The sequence below is a fragment of the Cynocephalus volans genome, chromosome 8 (genome assembly GCF_027409185.1).
Source record: "Cynocephalus volans isolate mCynVol1 chromosome 8, mCynVol1.pri, whole genome shotgun sequence".
NCBI classification, from domain to species: domain Eukaryota; kingdom Metazoa; phylum Chordata; class Mammalia; order Dermoptera; family Cynocephalidae; genus Cynocephalus; species Cynocephalus volans.
The window spans coordinates 75828743-75851110 of NC_084467.1; the positions used below are offsets into that span (position 1 = coordinate 75828743).

General features: G+C 36.4%; 1 protein-coding gene across 1 annotated transcript in view; it reads left to right on the forward strand.

Annotated features, from left to right (window-relative positions):
• SH3GLB1 (SH3 domain containing GRB2 like, endophilin B1) overlaps positions 1–15036 on the forward strand; it is a 43402-nt gene extending 28366 nt beyond the window's left edge. Inside the window, exons 6-9 of the mRNA XM_063104016.1 lie at positions 1142–1231; positions 1627–1727; positions 8395–8623; positions 10403–15036. Of these exons, the coding sequence (XP_062960086.1) occupies positions 1142–1231; positions 1627–1727; positions 8395–8623; positions 10403–10510 (528 nt within the window). The 3' untranslated portion in view covers positions 10511–15036. The remainder of the gene's footprint in view (positions 1–1141; positions 1232–1626; positions 1728–8394; positions 8624–10402) is intronic.
• The last annotated feature ends 7332 nt before the right edge of the window (positions 15037–22368 follow it).

Below are 22368 nucleotides of genomic sequence, written 5' to 3' on the forward strand. Positions count from 1 at the left end.
AATTCAGCTCACCCATCTTTTAACCAGTCTCTAAGAAGTTCTAAACTTTCCTTGGTTTTCTTGTCTTCTAAACTCCCACCAGCAGCTGGGTTTTTTCTAGCCTGCTACTCCAAATTCTTCCAGCCTCTCCTCAACACCCAGTTCCAAAGCCACTTCCACATTTTCAAGTATTTGTTATAAGCTACATCCCATGCACCAACCAACCCTGGCTAAAGGTTTGACAAGATGTTTTTTGCTAGTATTTATTATTTTTAGATCTTTTTGGTTTTTTGGTGAACTATTATAACTGGATGGTTGAAGCCAGTATGGTATGATATATATATCTTCCTAACTCCAAAGTCCATGACTTACTTCACCTTGGTAGCTTGAAATCAGCCATGGTAGAAGTATTTATACCACAAAAATCAGGATATTAGAGTTGTTTTTTTTCTTCTTCTTCCATGGAGAACTGGTTTAGCAGCATACTGATTGAAGGTCAACCATAACTTGTAGAAAAACTTTTTAAAACCCTAGTGTATCTTAACAGGTGATATTTCTGCTTAAGGATATTTTATGCATAGTTTGGAAAGAAAATTTAAAAGACATTTAAAATGTAGGGTAAAGAATCTTTTGAAGGAACTTAATAACTGTTCTTAACAACAAGTGTTTGTTAACAAGAGGTAAAAATCCTGTGGGTTCATACTAAAATATCTTGCATTTGAGATTGAAGACTGTCTAACTTCAAAGTAAGAAACTATAGTGATAATTAAGAATTTTTTGCAGTAATATTATTTTATGCTTGTAAAACTGTGGTTATCTTAAGAGTTTTTAAAATATTAAAATTTAGCAAAATTGATCTAGAAAATGTGTGAAAATATCTCGACTGTCCCATAGTAGTTTTTCTAAGCTCTTATGAGTATGTTATAAGCTTTGGCATTAATAGATTCTTTTGAGTCAGGCAGTGGTAAGGAATCAGATCTGTTGAGGTTGAGTAATATAGAAAAGCCAAGGTCTAGAAGCCATGGACCAGTTTGGATACAAAGCAGAATCATGGAATTGCCAGATCATATATAATTTGGGGTTTGTTTAACTGTCTAAACAAATGTATATAAGATGGGCTAAATTCTTCTAATTAGATTCTAAAACTATGTTCTAATTTAAGTCTGAGCAGGAATTAAGAATAACTCAAAGTGAGTTCGATCGTCAAGCAGAGATTACCAGACTTCTGCTAGAAGGAATCAGCAGTACACACGTGAGTGTTCATCCATTGGAAATTGATTTGGAACAAAAGACTTTGATAGTTCTAAGGCAATTTGGGGAGGAAAAACTGAACTTCTTTTTCAGTTATTTACCAAGGAAATTTAAATTATGGCACTTTCCCCGATATGTGAAGAAATATTTTAAATTTTTGCTTACACCTTATCACGTAGTTCTCCCACCCTCATCAGATCTACTTTTGGTATATATTGGCCAAGCAGAGTTTGTTACTGTACTGTTCATTGAGGTCAGTCTTAATAAGCCTTGTAGTAAGATGCTAGATACCGGTGATTCTCCCTAAGTACAATGTTGTGTTCTGTCTCCCTGTAGCATTTGCCATTTTGTAAGTAGAGTATAGAGCTAAGAACTGACTGTAACTTTCCTCTGCAGGCTCATCACCTCCGCTGTCTGAATGACTTTGTAGAAGCCCAGATGACTTACTATGCACAATGTTACCAGTACATGTTAGACCTCCAGAAACAACTGGGAAGGTGGTAATTTCCTATTTGTATATAAAACTCCTGATAAGATAAAAAAAAAAAATCATATTTTTGCATATGAACTAAAAGTAGGGGTAAAGATCAAAAGACTTACAGGCTTTCTTATTAGCTTGCTTAGAATTGACTTTTTTTTAGGAAAGTAATTATCAGAATCCAAGGTAACAAAACATTTTGAGCTCTTCTGGCGTAGAAGGATGTTAACAGGGATGAGAAGGTAATTTAAGTAAATACCTTTTTAGTGTTATACAAAGAAAGCTTAAGTGTTTGAGATTCACTTTTCTCTTGCTACTAAATACTTTTTGCTAATTGAGGAAGATATAATTACATTGATACTTAGCTACCCTTACAGATAAACAAGTTTATACTTAATTATTATTCCCTTGTTCACTGTATATAAAAAAAATAGTGTTGGAATATTCTGTAAGAATTCAAGCCCACTAATTTGGTTATTTTGAGTATGGTAATATACTTTAAATCAAAATGATAGTATGTAAAGCACATAGCTTGATCATTCATTCATCAAGTGTTTATTGAATTACTGCCATGTGCCAAGCACTATTTTATATTCTGGGGTTATATCAGCAAACGAAACAGGCAAAATGCTTTATGGAGTTCATATTGGAAATAGAATAATGCATAGGGCAAACTTGGTCTGTGCTCTCACAACACTTAAAGTCTAAGTAGAAATAAAAGCCGTTGGTGGACAGGCCATGTGATAAGTGGAAAGGCAGAAGAAGTGTGAGGAATTAATGTGAGGGCATCTAACTGTGACTTAGGCACATCTAGCAAAGTTTCCCAGATGTAATTATTTTAGTAGGAATAATCTAGATGAAGATAGGGGAAGGGATGAATATTCCAGGCAAAGGAAGAACATGTATGTAAAAAGGCCAGAGGAAAGAGAGTGCAGCAAGTTCAGGGAACTAACAGAAGTTCGTTCTGGTAGGAGCACAATGTTCAAGTTAAGAGTGGAGTTGTAGGCGAGGCTAGAAGAATCAAGCTAGGTCATACCGTGAATGACTTTTAAAGTAAGTTATAGTAAAGAGTCTTGAATTTATGTAGTGAGGAACCATTAAAGCAGGGGAGTGATACATGACATGTGAAGGAGGAATATCAAGAAAAGTTGTTTCAGGAATAAGGTTTTTTTAAAAAAAAAAATCATTTCAGTGTTCCTTTCTGCATATTAATTCTTCAAAACTAGACTGAGAACAAAATTAGGCACATTCACAAAAACAGTTTGGGGTCTTAAATATGAGTTGTAGCTTAATATCATTAGTTATTCTAATAGGATTTTTAGAAGGATTTACATTTCTGTATATGAAGTTTTGTTGGTGATATTAATATCTGAAGGTAGAACACCACTTTATTGCTATGTTATTACAAGTATTTTAAGTCTGTAAAGCCCTAGTACTTCATTTCCATGTTGTCCTGAAACTCTGGGAGTTACTATTCTTACTTGGATAATGCTTAAAGCCACACAATACTTAGAATTAAGCCATTCAAATAAAATTTAGTTATTACTGCACTTTCTGATAAGCTCCAACATTACAAAATAAAACCAGTGGTATTATTCTAGAGAAGAAAGTCTAGCTTGTCTCCATGCCCTCAAAGAACTATGTTACTGGTAAGGACTAGTGACAAGGAGTAGGAGAAATTTTAGCCCTGTAATTAGTTGCAAGGTATGGTTTTCAAGACAGTGTGTGGAAATATTCAATCGCACAACTTCACAGATCCTCCAGATGTACACTGACAAACTTAAAAGTGATTTCTGAAGAGTAGAACCAAGTACTATTGTTAATAGTTACAATAGCAGTGTTAGTAGTAGTAGTAACTGAATAATAGCAGTCACTTCTGTAGGACTTAAGTTGTGCCAGGCACTCTTCCCAACACCTCACGTGCATTATTAACTTTATAATCTTCACCACCACATGCAGTAGGTAATATTATTATTCACATTTTACAGATAAGGAAATAGAAGTACCGGTCACAAGATTAGTAAATTTTTTTAAGAAAATAATTGGAGCTTTAACATATCAAATTAAAGTGGCTTAGTTGACATTATTACAGTGTGAGTAATTTCTGTGATTTTTAAAAATATATCAATAAAAATTCTCAGGAGGTAAAAATGGCCTTTTTCAGATTTTTGGTTTTTTGGGGTTTTTTTGACCATTGACTCCCCAAAATTGACATAGGTAGACCTTTGTGGCTAAACAAAGCTTAATTATACTAGTAAATTTGAAAGTGAAGTTTCATGATTAAAGACTTTAAAAAGCCATTTGTGTGTCTGCATATACATATACATGAAGAGAGAATTTACTTTTTTATCTTCAGAAATGTATGTATTTAATCACTGCTGAGGAACCAAGTTCATTGAGGAAGAGATGCTAGGAAATGTCTTTATTTTAGAGTAAACCTGAATTTGAAATCACTTTTTTAATTATTAAAATTCTTTTATCCATCAGAGAAACATTTGCTTTAATTTTTTAAATGAACTGTTCTAAGCATAGAGTATACTGTATAAACGCATCAACCAAAATCCCTGCCTTCATGAAACCTGCATTCTGTTTGGCAGCAGATAATGAATATGTATGTGAATTACATAGTACATTAGAAGGTGATAAATGCTATGGAGAAAAATACAACAGGGAAGTACCTTGGTGAGTGTGGACAAAGATTTGTGAAAGCAAAGCATGCGGACATCTGAGAGGACATGCTCCAATAGATGCAGCAAGTACAAAAACCCTGAAATAGGAATACAGCTGGCATGTTCAAGGAACAGCAAGGAGAGCTTAGCTGGAGATGAATAGAGGGAACAGAGAGCTAGAACATGTAGGGCTTTGGAAGCCACTGTTTAGAGTTTGGTCTTTTTTTTTTTTTTAAGATGACTGGTAAGGGGATCTTAACCCTTGACTTGGTGTTGTCAGCACCACGCTCTCCCTAGTGAGCCAACCGGCCATCCCTATATAGGGATCCGAACCACGGCCTTGGTGTTATCAGCACCACACTCCCAAGTGAGCCACGGGCCGGCCCAAGAGTTTGGTCTTTACTCAGAGATGAGGAGCTGTTGGCAAGTTTTGAGCTGAGGAGTGACACGATTTGATTTTTGGCTTTAACAGCTTTATTCTGGCTGCTATGTTGAGGATAAATGTTAGAGGGCATAGGTAGAAGCTGACAGACCTATTTAGAACCTATTGCAATAATTTAGTCAGTAATCCAGTCAGAAGGTGATGGTGGCTTAAATTGGGGTGATTGTGGTAGATGCAATAGAAGTAGTCAGATCCTGGGTATATTTTAAAGTTATAGCCAGAAGGATTTGCTGATAGACTACCTGTGTATCGGCCTTAAAGGAGTCAAAATTGCTACAAGTTTTTGGCCTGAGCAACTGAAAAAATGGACTTATGGTTAATTAAAATGAGGAATGCCACAGGAGAAGCAGGTTTTGGGGATGGGGGCAGGGGGACCACATCAGGTATATCAGAATCCTAGTTTTAGATATGTTAAGTTTGAAATACCTCCACTTAAATGTTTAATAGATATCCAAGTTTAGGATATGCAAGTCTGGGGTTCGGGGCTGGGATGGAGAGGAGGATGGGGGACGGCAGAGTGAATTAAAGAGAGAAATAAAGAGTTATCAGCACGTCACGGACATTTAAATCTGTGAAACTAGATGAATCACCAAAGGAGTAAGTATAGATAAAGAAGAGGAGCAAGGACTGAACCCTGAAGTACTCTTAACTTGGAGTGTTAAGGAACCAGGCAAGGAGGATGGTAAGGAGTGAACAATGAGGTAAAATGTAAACCAAATGTGTGGCCTGGAAGTCAAGTGAAGCTGTGTGAAAGTGGAAGGGGGAGTGATCACTGGATCAATAAGTGAGATGAGGACGGAATTGACCGTTGGATTTAGGAACACTGAAGTCACTGGTCTTGACAAGAATAGTTTTGGTGAAATAGTAGGGGCAAAGCTTGTTTATAATGTAAAGACTGAAAGGAGAAGAATTGTGACAGTAAGATTAGGTAAGTCTTTCAAGGAGTTCTGGTGTAAAAAGAAACAGAGAAATGGGACAGTAGCTAAAGGAGAAAGTAGGGCCTAGCAATTGTTTGTTTTTTAAGGTAGGAGAAATAAGAACATGTTTGTAAGCTAATGGGAATGATACAGTAGATGGATAAAATATAACATGGGGGAGAAAGGGAAGAATTGCTAGAGTGATATCCTTTAGAGGCAAAAGGAGATGAGATTTTGTGCACATGTGGAAGAATTTAGCCTAAGGAACATAAATAGCTTATCTGTAATAAGAAGAGAAATGACCTAAAGTGTGGAAGTTTCCTGATTGTTTTTTTCCCTTCTCAGATAAAAGGAAGCAAGCTTATCAGCTGAGTGTAAGGGTTAGGGGAGAATTGCTGGAATTTTGAGAATGGATGAGAGGGTATGATATTAGTCATCAGGACAATGGAAAATGAAAGTGAATGGACTAAAGAAATGTAAAGTAATTGCAGGGCAGCATTGTGGACCCACCTGAGGTTCCTAATCATAAGCTGAATAGCAGAAGAAACAATATGGTTTTGTATTTTTCTCCTGTCACAATAGATACATAGATACTGAGTAGGGAAATTGGGAGGTTTTTATCAAATGAGTACAGTGAAGTGAGGGCATAAAAGATGAGAGCACATACAAGGGAGTGATTATAATAGTTAACCTTGGACATGAAGAGAGTGTTGGTAGGATTAGAGATTTTGGTAGGTTTGTTGAAGTGAGAGTACTAGAAAGAAAAAGGCAATGATCAGAGAATGGTTCATAGTTATTGGAATTAATAAGGTCTAGATATGACCATAGAAATGGGTAGCTGAACTAGGACCAGATATAGAATCACTAGAAGAGAAGAGTTCATGGATCAAAGAGGCTTAAGTGTTGGAAGAATTGTCTATATAGATATTAAAACCACTAAGAATTAAGATACAGTATCAGTGAGCCAGGAACTAAAATCTTCTAGAAATGGAAGGAAGGTAATGAGGCATCTGTAGGTGGCTGGAACAAGAGATAGTGAGTAGTATGTAGTAGAATAACATGAAATTGAAAGATTGGATAGAATCAGTTAAGGAAAAGATTTTGAAAGTGATAATGAGGCAAATGGGACTCCTACTCCATTCACCTCTAGATTCAATGATAAGAAGCGTGTGGGAGATAAACACTAGCATAAGGGGGTGAAAGGAAGGTTTAGAGAAGAGTTTAAAGGGAATTTTGCTGATGGCTGATTGTGATTTCCAGATGGCACAATGGTCAGAAAGAGAAAAGGGAAGTTTTATTTTCTAGAGGGATGAATTTCACCTAGCTTACCAGATGAAAGGTCTTTTATATTTTAACTAATGGGTTTATTAAAACTTAAATATGAATTTTTATAGATAATTTCTGACCATAGATGTTTGAATTAGAGTGATTAAGGCCAGCCGTTTTATGCTGCTTTCCACTGAGTATTATTGGGGAAACAGTAGCCTTAAAATAAGTTGAAAATTCTAATTATCTTTGAACTGTGTATAAGTTTATCAATCATAAGATTTCACTGACTTCTAATAAAACTTTTATTTTTCCCTAAAACAGAACAAAATGAACTTGTGAAATTTGCCCTGTTTTCCCACCGAGTCTTCTGTTTCATTATGATAATTTTCAGTCATAACATTATTTTTGAATGTCTATCTCCTCACTTGTGTGCACGTCCTTAAGGGAATGGTATTGTTTCATTTTTATATAGTAGTCATGCCAAACATGTAGATACCCAATAAATATTTGTCATTTGAATCCATAGGAAAATGTGATTAGACTGGTTTTGTGGAAGAAAAGTTGAGATATTCAAATATTTCTCAAAGAATTAACTTTAGAAAGCTTCATTTTTGTGATGGCATCTAATATTTAAGTAGCTTCTCATTTATATTTTTTAATAATTTATAAAGAGAAGAAAATATTAAACATACTAATAGGAGGTTTTTGGCAGTGTGTAAGGATAAACTGTATTTTCTGGGGGAAAAAATAACCATTATGTTTTAAAAATATTTTTAAGTTAATATTATAAAGACAGCTTCAAGACAAATTTTCAAGGATTTATATTTGAATACTATCTGAATAATCTGTAGTACAGTTGGCCCAAGAGGGAAAACACAAACTTTGTCATTAAAGTACGGATGATCCCTGACCTTATGATGGTTGAACTTACAATTTTTCGACTTTACGGTGGTGCTAAAGTGATATACATTCAGTAAAAACTGTACTTTGCATACCCATACAACCATTCTGTTTTTCACTTTCAGTACAGTATTCAATAAATTACATGAGATATTCAGCACTTTATTACAAAATGGGCTTTGTGATAGATGATGTTGCCCGATTGTAGGCTAATATGTGTTTTGAGCACATTTAAGGTAGGCTAGGCAAAGCTATGATGTTCGATTGGTTAGATGTATTAAATGCATTTTTGACTTACGATATTTTCAACTTACGATGAGTCTGTTGGGATGTAACCCCATCTTAAGTTGAAGAGAATCTGTGTTATTAACATTTGTAAATCTTTTTCCAATGTAGAGGTTGGTAGAAAGTAAACAGTGCCACCAAGTGGTGGTATTAAGGAACTTTAATCACTTGGAAATAGGTAATTGGCCATTTTCTTTTCAACAGTTTTCCATCCAATTATCTTTGCAACAACAATCAGACTTCTGTGACACCTAATCCATCTGTTTTATCAAATGCAATTGGTTCTTCTGACATGGCTTCAACAAGTGGCCTAGTAGTCAACTCTCCTTCCAACCTCAATGACCTTAAGGAGTGTAGTGGCAGCAGGAAGGCCAGGGTTCTTTATGATTATGATGCTGCAAACAGTACTGAATTATCACTTCTGGCAGATGAGGTGAGTAATGTGGGTATGAAGAAAAATATATCACAAATTGACATACCTTCTAATAGGAGAGGACTTCAAAAAGTTCATTGAAAATGGAATAAAAAGATAAAACTAAAAAATATAAACTTTATTTCTCGACATAAGCTTCATCAAGTTTAAGACACTTGTAAGCAATGATACCAGCCATTAAGTCCATCCCTAAAGAACTAAGGGTCCTTTTAATTTAACCATGTCAATACAGTCTTTTTTACATTATTAACTGAAGAAAAATGGGTGCCCTTTAAAGATATTGTTAGATTAGGAAACAAAAAGACATCAGAAGTCAAATCAGGGCTATAAGGTGGATGCCTAATGATTTCCCATTGAAACTCTCACAAAATTGCCCTTGTTTGATAAGAGAAATGAGCAGGAGCATTGCTGTGTTGGAGAAGGACTCTCTGGTGAAGCTTTTCCAGGCTTTAGTTTTTCTGCTAAAACTGGCTAACCTTCTCCAAAAACTCTGATAATCAGATGTTATCGTTCTTTGGCCCTCCAGAAAGTCAACAAGCAAAATGCCTTGAGCATTTTGAAAAACTGTTGACCTTTGCTTTTAACTTGACTGGACCACTTCCACCTCTTGGTAGTCATGGCTTTGATTGTGCTTTGTCTTCAGGATCATGCTAGTAAAGCCATGCTTCATGAACTCTTGTTACAGTTCTTTCAAGAAATGCTTCAGGATCTTGATCCCACTTGTTTAAAATTTCTGCTGAAAGTCTGTTCTTTGCCACTGATCTGGGTACCCATCAAGCAGAAAGAAAATTGCTCAGTTTCATCGATCCTCTTCAGTTAGGCACAAACAAGATTAATTTTTTTCCTCACCAATTGATGTGGATGGTCTGGTGCTGTGGACTTTACCTTTAACATCATCTCATCCCTTCTTAAAATGAGTTATCCATTTGTAAACTACTGGTTTCTTTGGGGTATTGTCCCCATAAACTTTTCATAAAGCATCAGTGATTTCACCATTCTTCTACCCAAGCTTCACCATAACTTTGATGTTTGTTCTTGCTTCAATTTTACCAGAATTCGTGTTGCTCTGTTAGGGGCTTGGGGCTCTTTTCAATCTAGTATCTTAACCTTCTTAGTGCCTCAAACTAGATCCTGTTCACACATGTTATAATGAGTTAGTATAAGTTTGTTTTGGTGCAAAAAAATTTTGAAATCCATGCAACGTAGTTTTTCATAATATACATTTTCCGTGAACTTTCTGAAGACCCTTCATATTATAGCAAAATGCAAATTTCTCATTACTTATTTGGAAATAGTTGATTGTGAATGCTTCATAGATTGCAGATGGATATGTTAACATTTTATAAAAATGTAATTACTGTTCTTTAACACAATAGAACATTACTGAAATGTTTAAAACTTAACTGCTAAATAACTTAAAGACATGTCACCACTAAAATCCTTTATCTTTCAGCAAAATTGATAATAATGTTTAAAGTCCTTTGATGTCAATATAGTCTTTTTTACATTATCAACTGAAGAAAAAAAATGGGTGCCCTTTAAAGATTTTGTAAGATGAGGAAACAAAAAGACATCAGGAGTCAAATCAGGGCTATAAGGTGGATGCCTAATGATTTCCCATTGAAACTCACAAAATTGCCCTTGTTTGATAAGAGGAGTGAGCAGGAGCATTGCTGTGTTGATAGTGAATAGTTTAAACAAATTAAATACAAAACTGATTCGTTTTCTATGTGTTTATTTTTTAATATAATTAATAACTGAAAATATTTTATTTTCTAGGTGATCACTGTGTTCAGTGTCGTTGGGATGGATTCAGACTGGCTAATGGGGGAAAGGGGAAATCAGAAGGGCAAGGTGCCAATTACTTACTTAGAACTGCTCAATTAAATAGGTGGACTATGCAAAGATTACTTATCATGACATCATATTTATACACAGTTAACCTCTAAATAAAGCAGGTTTAAGTATCTTCCATGTTAATGTCTTCAGAGACTGAAAAGAAAATTACCAGCCATCAGAAACTGGCCTTTCTGCCAATAAAGTTGCATGGTAAATATTTCATTACAGAATTTATGTTAGAGCTTTCATGCCAAGAATGTTTTCTTTTAAAATTCTCTTTACTGAAGCTTCACTAACAAGCAGCTTCTACTTTTGAGCCCAAACTTAAGGCAGAAGAACCGTTTTCTACTGAATTTTTCATTAACAGCAAGCTTTTTCTTTTATGTAAAATAAACTTACTGTGAATTAATATCAGTGACTCATCTATTAGGTATAATTATTAGCCAAAGAATAAAATTAAAAATTGTTTTAAACTTCTGGTTTGAAAAGAGCTCTAGAATTTAAACCTCTTTTGTGAAGAATATGTTTCTAAATGCCTCCATAAACAGAAATGCAATTTACCATGTTTACCTTGTTTTCTAATAGAAATCAAATGATTTCTATTATTTTGATGGGTTCTTTTGGGGGGTTTTGTTTATTTTTTTAAAACATTACTGAATGGTTTCTTTTAATGACAACCAGTCCTTGAAAAGCATTATCATATTTCTCTGATACATTTATAGTTAAAGTTCTCAAACATCTGGGACAAATTCGGTTTGCTAAACATAATGTTTAAGATTATTCAGTTGGCACAATTTAATGCATAATCACTTGGATTCATTAAGAACATACTGCAATACAGTAAGAAGGATTTGTTCCTATTGAACAACAAATCTGTATGAAAATATGGATTAGTGCAACTACGTTCATTATAAATTGTGTACAAACAAACCTTTGGTTACTCTGAGCTTACTTTAAATTTTTTTAAATTTATTAATGAATGTAGGTTATCTTGGTCAGGATCTCTGGTTATGAAATACACAGTTATGAAATTATTGGTGACATATTTGAAGCTAGAGAATTGCTATTTGGGCCATTGCTATGAATCAGCAATGGCTATAAATTAGGAAATTGGCAGAGTGTTTCCATGTTAGTTAGGACTTCTGTTCTCATTCATTCATTCAGTAAACATTTGTTGAGGGCCAGGTACCATGTTGATCAACCGAGGATACTATGCTGAACAAGATGCACACAGTCCTTGCCCTTGCAGAACTTAAAGACCAGTAAAAGATACAGAAAAGTAAACAAGCACTTGACCTATAACAGGATCAGCATTACGGTGTAAGATATGTAGAGTACCATGTTTGGGAGGCACCTAACACAGATTTGAGGAATGAGTGTTGGTTTGGAGAGGAAGTGTTCCAGGTAGAGGCAAAAAGATAATACCAGGCTAGAGCCAAGAGAGGGTAGCACATTCTGATAACTAAAAGTAGTTCAATCTGGCATAAGCATGAAGTGCAAAAGTGTAGTTCGCCTATTCAGGGAATGTTAATCTATCAAAATGAGATTTTTTGGTACTTTAAAAAAATAATACTTAATCATCATTTTAAAATATCCTTTTTTATTAAGCACCTAATAAGAGCTTGGTAAACATGTTAATAATTTATTTCACAGTCCATACTTTAAGAGTAGTTGTGACCTTTTTTTTTTCTGTTCTATGAGACAAATTTCTCTGCAATTTTATGGTTGTATAAAACATTTTGACTCACGGTATGAATTGCCATATTCTTAACCCCAAAAGCTGCTCAAGCTGGTTAGTTTTCTATAGAACCAAGTGAATTAAGTATTTTCCCTCCTTAAGAGAGGAAGTTCTACAGCCTAGAGTAGTATCTATTATATAAGACCAGATTTAGGCTTTGAAACATCATACCAAAAATTCAAGTCAACAGCAACTATAAATTAGGTTTTGGGAAGTAGAGTAATTAAGGGGAAAGAATATAGGTAATGGAGTGAAGTGGTCCTGGATTCAATCCCAGTCTTGCTCACTTACTGTACTCTTTGAGCTTCAGTTCAGATGTATAACTGCTGTTTCCTTACCTGTAAAGTGGGGATAATAATTATGCCACCTTAGCGTTGTTGAGAGGATAATATAGCAAACGTTATCTTGTATGTTAGGTGCTTTTTAGGGAAAGGCTTGCACATAATAAACATGTTCTGTAAATGTCAGTTTCCCAAGCTGGCTAGTTGGCTCAATTGGTCAGAGTGTGGTGCTGATGATAACACCAAGGCCCGGGATTTGATCCCTGTACCAGCCAGCAAAAAAATAAATGTAATTTTCCCCTTGTTAGCCCCTATAGCTTCCTGACCTGCCCAAACTATAGACATGTTTGTGACTGTGTACCAGAGATATCTCTTTTACATTCATTCTCTGTTTTACTCCCTGTCATCCTCCAGCCTTGTTAAATCAGACCCAGGTCTAGGTTTAATCTGACCACACTTGGTATAAAAAATTTCTTTTTTTTTGGTGCAATCTGGCCAGTACTAGGATCTGAACCCTTGACCTTGATGTTAAGTGTAAATTCTTTATTGAGACCTTCTGCTTTCTGTCAGGCATATGTTGATTATAGAACCCAACAATGTGTAGAAGCCTTCAATAACATTAAGGTTCAAGGGCTTCTTGTACCTTTGTCTACCACAAATTTACCACAATATGTAGGCTTGTTCTTATGTTTATTGCTTTTTGTTTTAATAGGGTTTTGTTTGGTTGGTTGGTTAGGGGGTTTTTTTTGGTTTTGACTTATTTAAAGTAATAGGTTTAGTTTTTACTCAGGTAAAGGCCTGTGTAGGTTCTTAGGCATGGAAGAAAAAGCTTAGGAAGCCTACTAATTCATGGTGCAATTCAGAATTGTTTAAGTACAAACAAAAAAAAGTGATTGGATTGCATCTACCTCTGTTCTTAACACAAAATGTCATGGTGTTAAAACTTTTTTTATGGTGCTAATCAGAAAAAAATACATTGCAGGAGATGAGGTTCTAAAAATGGAATGTGCCTGACTCTGGGTAACGTGGGAAATAAGAAACCTGAGGCCAGGATCACCAGTGTGTTAGAGTCCGTCCTTATAGTCTGCTGTTATCCTCCACCACAACAAAGGAACAAAATGAGACTGGGGAAGCTGATGTGGGAAGAAATTTCTGAGAATAATCTGTGGAGTAGAGAAGATGATGGAGGGCAGGATAAGAAACCACAGAGTCAATTATACCCAGAGAGGCCTAGCTTACTCCTTGCTTTGTTGACTGGATTCCTGAAAAATTCCTTCTCTATCTCCCAAACGCCTGAAATTTTAAAAAATATGTTGCCCTCATGTGTAGCACTTCAAGCCTGGTTGAGGAACCATACTGGGGAGATGGCTTTACAGTTTGGCCTAAAGACAACTTTGCCTCAACCCCTTCTCCAGATGATTGAGTGGCTTTTACCTCAGGATGAGACTCAAAAATAGGGGAGGGAGTTCCACGACCACAACCGCCCTCTCTCCCACATTATGCTAATTAAAAAGTCTACTCAGAGCAGTGGTTCTGGAAGTGTGAGGCCCCAGAACAGCAACATTAGCATCACCTGGAAACTTGTTAAAAATGCTAATTACTATTTCCAACCACTTTCTACCTTCATTTGTACTTATTTTTTGTCTTCAAGGGCCTGTGAAACTGGTCTTGTTCTCTCATGTGACAGCTTTTAAAATATTTTAAAACAAAAACTAAGTTCTGATTTATACTACATTCTAGCACTAATCTTAATTGTAATTATATAGTTATTTTTATAGTTTGTTTACTATATATCTTTCACTCTAGAATGTATGCTCCCTGAGATAGAGACTACAATTCTTTTGATCACAGTTAAATTCCATATTCTTAGCACAAGACCTAATACAAAGTAAGTACTCAGTAAATGTTTGTTGAATGAAAGAAAAGATGCAAATTTATAAGCTTTCCCCAAGACCTACTGAATTAAACTATGGAGGTGGGGACCAGCAATCTGTTATAATAAGCCATTTGAGTGATTCTGTTGCACTCTAAAGTTTGAGAACCACTGCAGTAGAACTAAGAGAACTTGCGTTTCACCTTCAGGCCTACTATCTGATGTCACTTGAAAAAATTCTCCCTGCCTTCTGTAACTCTTACCAACAACACTCTCTGTCAGATGTAGGGGAATATTCTGGGATATATTACAAGTGGGTATGAAGGTATAAGAATATGTATAGTATAAGTAAGGGAAATATTGCTTAGAATGCCAGTACTTGGTTACTGTAGAAGGTTTCCAGGAATGGATCCCTTAGTCTGAAGAAGGGTGTAAGCACTACCACCACCCACATTTTCACTTAGCACAGTGCCTTTTAATTGGACTAGTTAACATCTGAACTCCCTGACAAACTTAAGGCCTTATCAGACTAACATATGTGTATACCCCATGTTCCTCCCAGGTTACCAAACCCTGCCCTCATTCCTATTTAAGCGAAACTTTTTAACAATTGTTAATGCTTTTTTATAATACAAGTCATACCCATGTTGACAAAAAGAAAAAAAAAGTTAAAAAGATAAAAGATAGAAAAAAGATAAAAATCATCTCCCATTCTACCATCCAGGAAGAACCACTATTTTTTAGGTATATGGCCTCTCTGTGCATTTATAGATTTTTTAATGGGATCAAATTATACATACTGTTTTGTAACTTTTTCACTTAGCAATACCATGACTATATTGCTGTGTCAAATATATTTCTACATCTTTTTTAATGGCTGCATGACATGTCATCGTATGTGCCACATTTTATTAAACTACTGTTGAAGTTTTAGGTTTCCAGATATTCACTAATAAACTGCTTTAAAGAACATTGTGTTGCTAAATCTTTTATGTCTTCTTAATTATTCCCTTAAGATGAACGCTTTGAAGTGGAATTGCTAGTGGAGAGCGTATGCCAGTTTATAAAAGCTTTTATTACCTACTTCCATGTTGTCCCCTAGAAAAGTTTCAGGAATTTATATTTTTATTCAGCAGTAGATATATGAGAATACTGTTTCTTTTTGGAGGGCTTTCAACTGAATGTTTTTGGGGTCTTTGGTTTAAACATAAAGGGTAATCTTGCAAAATTAAAAAGATTAAAAGATCAGTCTTAAATTTTTCTGACATGATGTCATTTACTGTTCTCCCTTCTGTCATGTACTTTGTGATACTTTGGGAATGTTCATAGTATTAGCTGCCTCTTTTATTCGGTCTCCTGGAAGCATTATCTCCTTGCTGATTTGCTGAGATGGTAGAAGAACAACCTTAAGTAGACTGGAATCTTGTGGTAGCTTTGATGTAGGCTTACTTACTGTTGATGGTTTTCAGGAGCATGGCTGTCGTGGAGAAAGTAGGACTTTGGAAGGTAGTCAGAACACTGGCTCTCCTGTTTGGTTGCCTGGCTTTGTGTCAGTCATTAAACCTCTGAACCTTCTTGCTTATATCTAAAATGAGAATAATGTAAACCTATCTCCTTGGGTTGTAAGAATTAGCCATGTTATGAACAAAGCGGCTGATACCTAGTAGATAATAACTTATTAGGATTCCCAGATGAGTATGTTAGAGCAGTTGTTATTGTCAGCCTCTGTGGAATAATCACTGCCATTGCCAAATCTTCCTTGAAAGCTGTCACAATAAATGGACGTTGCCTTTCAGACTTGTTTGGGACCTGTTTTTCCTTTCTTCTGGCCTATTTCTCCCTTTTGGAATGGGAATGTATACCCAATGCCTGTTCCACCATTGTATCTTGGCAGTAGATAAATTTGGTTTTGACTTTAAATAAATAAATAAATAAATGGACATTGCCTTGTACATCTTACTGTACACATAATCTAGTTTTTATAGAATCTGGCTTATTTTTCCAGTCAGGTATTCAAGTAATCTAACCAGATAAAACTCTCAGACGAGCTGTCTACATTACCGTGCATTAATGGCAGTATATCAAAGTGGTGATCATATTATTTGTAAATGGTGAGGGGGACATGTCAGCCATGCCAAATTTTTCCTTCTAACTGAATCTACACCACCCTCGGCCCACAGCATATTTTTGTTCTTTGGAGGGCTGGACCTCTACCTGTGATCCTGACAGGGAAGAATCAGCTCAATAAGGGTAATGTTAATTAGCTAAGTCTCAAAAGCTTCTCCAGGACTGGAGACCATAGAATTGATTTGTCCATATTGACAGAAATTTAGAGAAGTACCTAGTTCTAAAAGTTACTCAGCAATATTTCCAAAAAGATAGATGTCCCAGGGTTAACAGCGGTAGTAATCATAGCAGACAAAGCCCCAGAGACCAACCCATTTTAGTGTTTGGACGAACCCTAGTAAATTTAAATTTAGCATCTGATTTGTTGATTCAAACTATTCAGCCAGTAAGGAGTAGTAAGAGAACTTAAGGGGGTTGTAAGTGAGGAAGGCTATACAGGAGGCTTCAGGCTTATGAGGACAAGACAGATGAAAACTCTTCAGAGGTGAAAGGAGATGGACTACTGTTACAAGCAACTTTTCTGAGGGCCTGATGCACCAGGGTGTGGGGCACCTCTTTCTGCCTAGTCTCATTGCAGTAGATTGAATTATGTCCCCCCAAAACTCCCTGAAGCTTGAATTGTGTCTCCAATTTTTATGTATTAGAAACTTAGCCCCCACTTTGACTATTAAGAGGGTGGGAAATCCTATAAAGGTGGAGCCTTTGAGGAGGTGATTGGATTGAAGGACCAAGCCATAGGGAATGGATTAAAAATGGTTGTCATGGGCTTTAAAAAAAAGAAGAGAGTCTGTTTCTCTCTGCTTTCTGCTTCCACCATCTTGCAATGTGAGACCCCCGGTTCACTGTCGTCGCCACCAGATGGACTTTGGACTTCCCAGCCTCAGAAACTAAGCAATAAATTTCGTTTTCATTATAAATTACCCAGTTCCAAGTATTTTGTTATAAGCAACATAAACAGACTATTATACCCATGTTCTAGTGAAGTTCTCTGAAACTTGAGCTGTAGTTTGTTCCCAACAAATATTCACTTTGATGCCTGCTTGCCTTTTGTGTATAGTTTCCTCTGTTCAGCTTCTGAAAAGCATCTACTCATTTGTCAAGTGTAAGCTGAAACACTCCTTCCTCTATGAAGATATTATGGACTCCCTCAGAATTGTACAAACACACACACACACACACACACACACACACACTATGGGCATTTATTGCCTTGAATTGCAGTTTACCTGCTAGCTTAGCTGAGCACAAGGACAAGGACTTTGTGTTCCCTAACACCTAGCACACCTAAAGCTGAGTTTCAGCAAGTGCGATAGCTGCTTGCACCATTGTAATTTCTACAAAATCTCTATTATGATTGAGATTTGGTGCCCTAAGAAACATTGTCCATTTTAAACATCAATTTCATTAAAAATGCATATCTACTTTTCTTGGAGAGTAAACCCCATAATCTATGCATCATCGTTATTATTTCCCATTGACTCCTTTGGTTAATTTTACAGTGGGATATTTCCATCGTTAAGCTTTTCTATGTAGATGTGCTCTGTAAAATGGCTTAAATTTTCCTTCTCCACCTCTTCTCCATCCTTCCTTTTCTGCATTTCTTTACATACTCCCTCTCTTTCCTTCAAAAAGGATAAATGGGAAAATGTGTACCACATAACAAGAGAAAGTTAAAGGTACAAAGGAAAAGGGTAAAATAGTTAAAGAATGAGTAATAGAAGATCCTGCTCAATTGCTATTTGTAAATGACAAATCTTGACTCAGATTTCTAGGAGTCAAAGAAGGAAGCATGATCAAACTTCAGATTTACTGTTCACACACAGAGACATGCTGCTTGCTCAGGAGATGGCCACTCATTAAGGAAAGCACTCATAGAGGGTTCCTGAGGACATCGACAAGTACCAAACCAGAGTTAACATAAGAGGCCAGTTCTTACCCTGGTTCAGGGATTAAATTTTACATGACTGCAGCATTGAAGTTTTCATCAAACAGAATATAAATTAGCACAAAATGATTCACATTAACACTCTGAAATACAGTGACTCAGCCTTCACTTGTCAGACTGTCAGGGGTGGAGGGTTCTGAGAATCTCCGGGGACACTTGCTTATGTCCATAAAACTATCTTCTCCCTTTCTACCTGCTGGTGGAGAGGGGTTCCCTACCCCATCTCACACTCCTACCCCAGTTACCTTGAAAACTTTCTGTGGCCACTGCCAATGAAGCTGGCATTTAGCAGGCTGAAAGCAGATAAAACTGGAAGGTCACCCCTGGCTTCTGATGTACCATTCTTACAGAAGTGAGTATGGAATGCTGTTTTAATTAATGTCATTTAATTGGAAGCAATAACGTTGCTCATCAAAACTTAAAATCTTACTTCGGTTACCTGATAGAGTTCTTTTCCTCGCTGATACAATTAATTAGGGCGCACGGCCTAGACAACCTCTTGGTGACAGGAATCTTACCCAGACACTGTTATCCCATACCCACCCCCTAATCCAATGCCACCTGCAGCCCCCCTTTCCTGGCTTGCTGCTGCCTCAGATAGAGATGGAAGTCAGAGAGCACTATGGCATGATGAGAGCCATTTCTTCCTTCCTTATGCTCAGTTTGGGGCCTCTCAAAAAGCACAACGCTCTAAGTGCAAGATCTCTTTACATTCACAAAGCCAATTCTCCCAGAAGAAAGCCCTACCAGGATGGTTGGTGAAAATAAATTCCACTATTGGACACTTTGCAGACCTGGAACTGAGACTCCCCTTTGTCCCATAGCCTTCAGTGTTGGTGAGCTGCTCACCAGTCTAGTCTATTTCTACCTTAATGATAAAGTCCCTCTTGGGGCCATATTACTCTATCCAACACTCTGGCTTTGATTAAAACCATTTTACACCGACATGTTTTAATATATTTGGACCTTAGTGTTGGGAGTAATTGAGTCTTACCCTATTGGTAGGCTATAAAATGTTACTATTCTGCCCAGAAAGAATGTCTTACTGCAAAACCACCTAGCACCGAAATTAAGACTATAGACTTTGGAATCAAAGAAGCAAATCTTCAAATCCCTACTCTTATTAGCTGCTACTTATTAGCTGTGTGTTGAGCAAGTTACATAAACCTCAATTCCTGTTTCTTCATTTATAAAATACAGATTGAAATGCCTACCTCCTAGGTTTGCAGCAAACAGTAGTTCTCAAAACATGTTTCCCAGACCAGCAGCATCATCATCACCTAGGAATTTATTAGAAATGCAAATTCTCAGACCCCTACTGAATTAGAAACTCTCAGTATGGGGCACAGCAATTTATGTTTTAACAAGCGTTCGGATGATTTGACACATGCTGAAGTTGGCAAATGTTACTGGTTTTGAGGGTTAAAAGAAACAATGCATGTAAAGAGGCTTCACTCAGGAACTGGCATATAGTAAATACTTAATTTCTAGCTAATATTATTATCAGTATAAGAATTTCTAAAGTAACAAATGGACTACACACACTTTTCAAGAAAAGTTCCATATATGTTTCTCGTAACAAAGCTTTTTATAAGAGATTGGCAGCTGAAGTTTGAGGTTAAGATCTCTGATGAGAATAGGAGTACAAATACCTATACAGTAGTACTTTAATGAATTATATAGAAAATGAGTTGAAATTCTTTTTACCAAAAATTAATCAACTAAAATTCCTACAGAAAGTCACTCCACCTCTGCAAAAAGGAGTACTTGAAGAAAGGGTCAAGATTTTTCTCAGAAGACAGTCCAGGGTCTGCTTCTACACATGGAAAAATTGGACAATTGAAGCTCTAATATCATTGAATACAACCATGATCATTTTGACCTGAAAATTTTCAAAGTATATGTTACCAATTACATGGTGTGGTTATAAAACAATTTCTATCATGCACTCATAAAATGTCTAACTTTATTCCATGTTCTGATGAATACCTCAAGATAAATTTGTTTCATAATGTAACCCTAGGAAACTAAATGAATTTACCTTCTGCATAGGGTGTTTGGATATAAAACAATTACATATTGCGGGAGACTAAAATAATTGTGGTTTTAGACTAGTTCATCATAAGCCATTCTTTCTGAGATCATTTAGGTAGCAAGTCCAGTAGAAATTAAATTTGTGGCTATGTACCTTCAGGCAAATTATTCACTTAACCTCTCAGGCCCACAGGATTCTCATCTATAAAGTGAAAGGATTATACCTTATTATATGATCTCTAAGGTCCGTTTAGCTTTTGCATTCATCGCAACATGCTCTAAACAAGCCAAAGTTGTTCTTGTTTTAATAGAACATATGTAATGCTAAACCCCAAATTATTGAACAGTATGCACAATTCCACCGGCAGGTAGTTGATACAGTCATTTTCTTTAAATTTTATTTTAGAGTACAAAGCTCCTTTATCTGAATTTTCTAGAAAAGGCTGAAGGACACCTTGCTAGAAATTCCTTCAGAAATCCCTCTCTACCTGGACTGACCTAGACCTCAGAGGAAAATAACCTACTTTGTCTTAGACTTTCTAATGGGTTTTAATGAGCATATATGAAAAGAGGACTCACAGTCTTAGGCATTATTGAGCTTTTACATCCCTTGGGAAAAAATGCTAACATTTATTGAGCACTTTATATGAATTACCCTCTTTAAACTTGACAACGAAGTATACTTGCCCCCATTTTACAGATGAGAAAACAATTTAGAGAACCACATAGCCAGAAAGTGGCAGAGCTAGGTGTCATGGCTTGTCTTACCAACTTCAAAACTCAAGCTCTTAATCAGTGTGTGACACAGACACTCGTTTTGTGGTACATGCCCCCCAAATATGGTCAATTGCCTATTATTTCCTGCATTCCTTCTGGGTTAGTAACTTCTCTTGGGGCAGAAATAGTATTGCTCTTAACATAAAGTAGCTATAAATTACTGCTTAACCAACTAAAAAACCTACAAAGGTCATCTAATGGTTGGGATCTGCCAGCCCCATTGCTGCCACAGCTGAAAGGGCAGAGGAATCAGTGCTGGCTTAAGCCAGGGGTTCTCAAAGTGCAGTCCCCAGAATGTTTGGTGGTGGGACCCAGCCATCTTGTGTGTCAACGAGCTCTCTAGGTGATCCTGATGCACATGTTTGAGAACCACTTGTTTAAATAAAGCAGAGAAACTAAAACTTTCTTTGTCTCTCACTTTAAAGCTGACTCACTTGCAGAAACAATAAAAGAGAACAACGGCAGGTCCCAGAGTATTACTTCAAGCTATTAAATTAGACTGAAATGTAATACTATTTTACTGACCCAATCAATTAAATAGGCCATTCACTAATGAGTAATTTGATAAGCAAGTGAAAATGCTCAGAATATAATTTTGGTAGGAACGGGGGAAGAGTCCATGGATTAGAAGCTGATTCCAAAATTCAGCTGTAAATATGCTCTCTATATTTTTCTCTTATCGGGGTAAGAAATCTATATAAATTTATTGTTTCTAGTCAGAATCTTAGTTTCCACTGATGAGCTTTTATGCGCTATTTGGCAGGACAAGAGCACAGCATTAAAAACAGGTGCCATTCATTGGCATTGACCATGTGCCAGTCACTGTGTGGAGTGCTTTACACACATTCTCTAATTTTATTCTTCCAACAACACTATGAGGTAGACATTGTTGTCCTCACTCTGCAGATGAAGAAACCCAAGCTTAGCTAGAGAATTAAGTGTAAACTTGCTATGCTCATTTCAAGGTTCCTGAGTCTCTAGAGACAATAGATTTCCTGAGCCAGATCTCCCTTTTCTTCTCCCTTCCCTTGATAGTATGGCCTCCCATTCCTTTACCCCAAGATGGTCAGACACAAAAAGCCAGCACTCTAGGCCTTCCTTCACAGCCCGTTCCCACTTTTCCTTTAACTC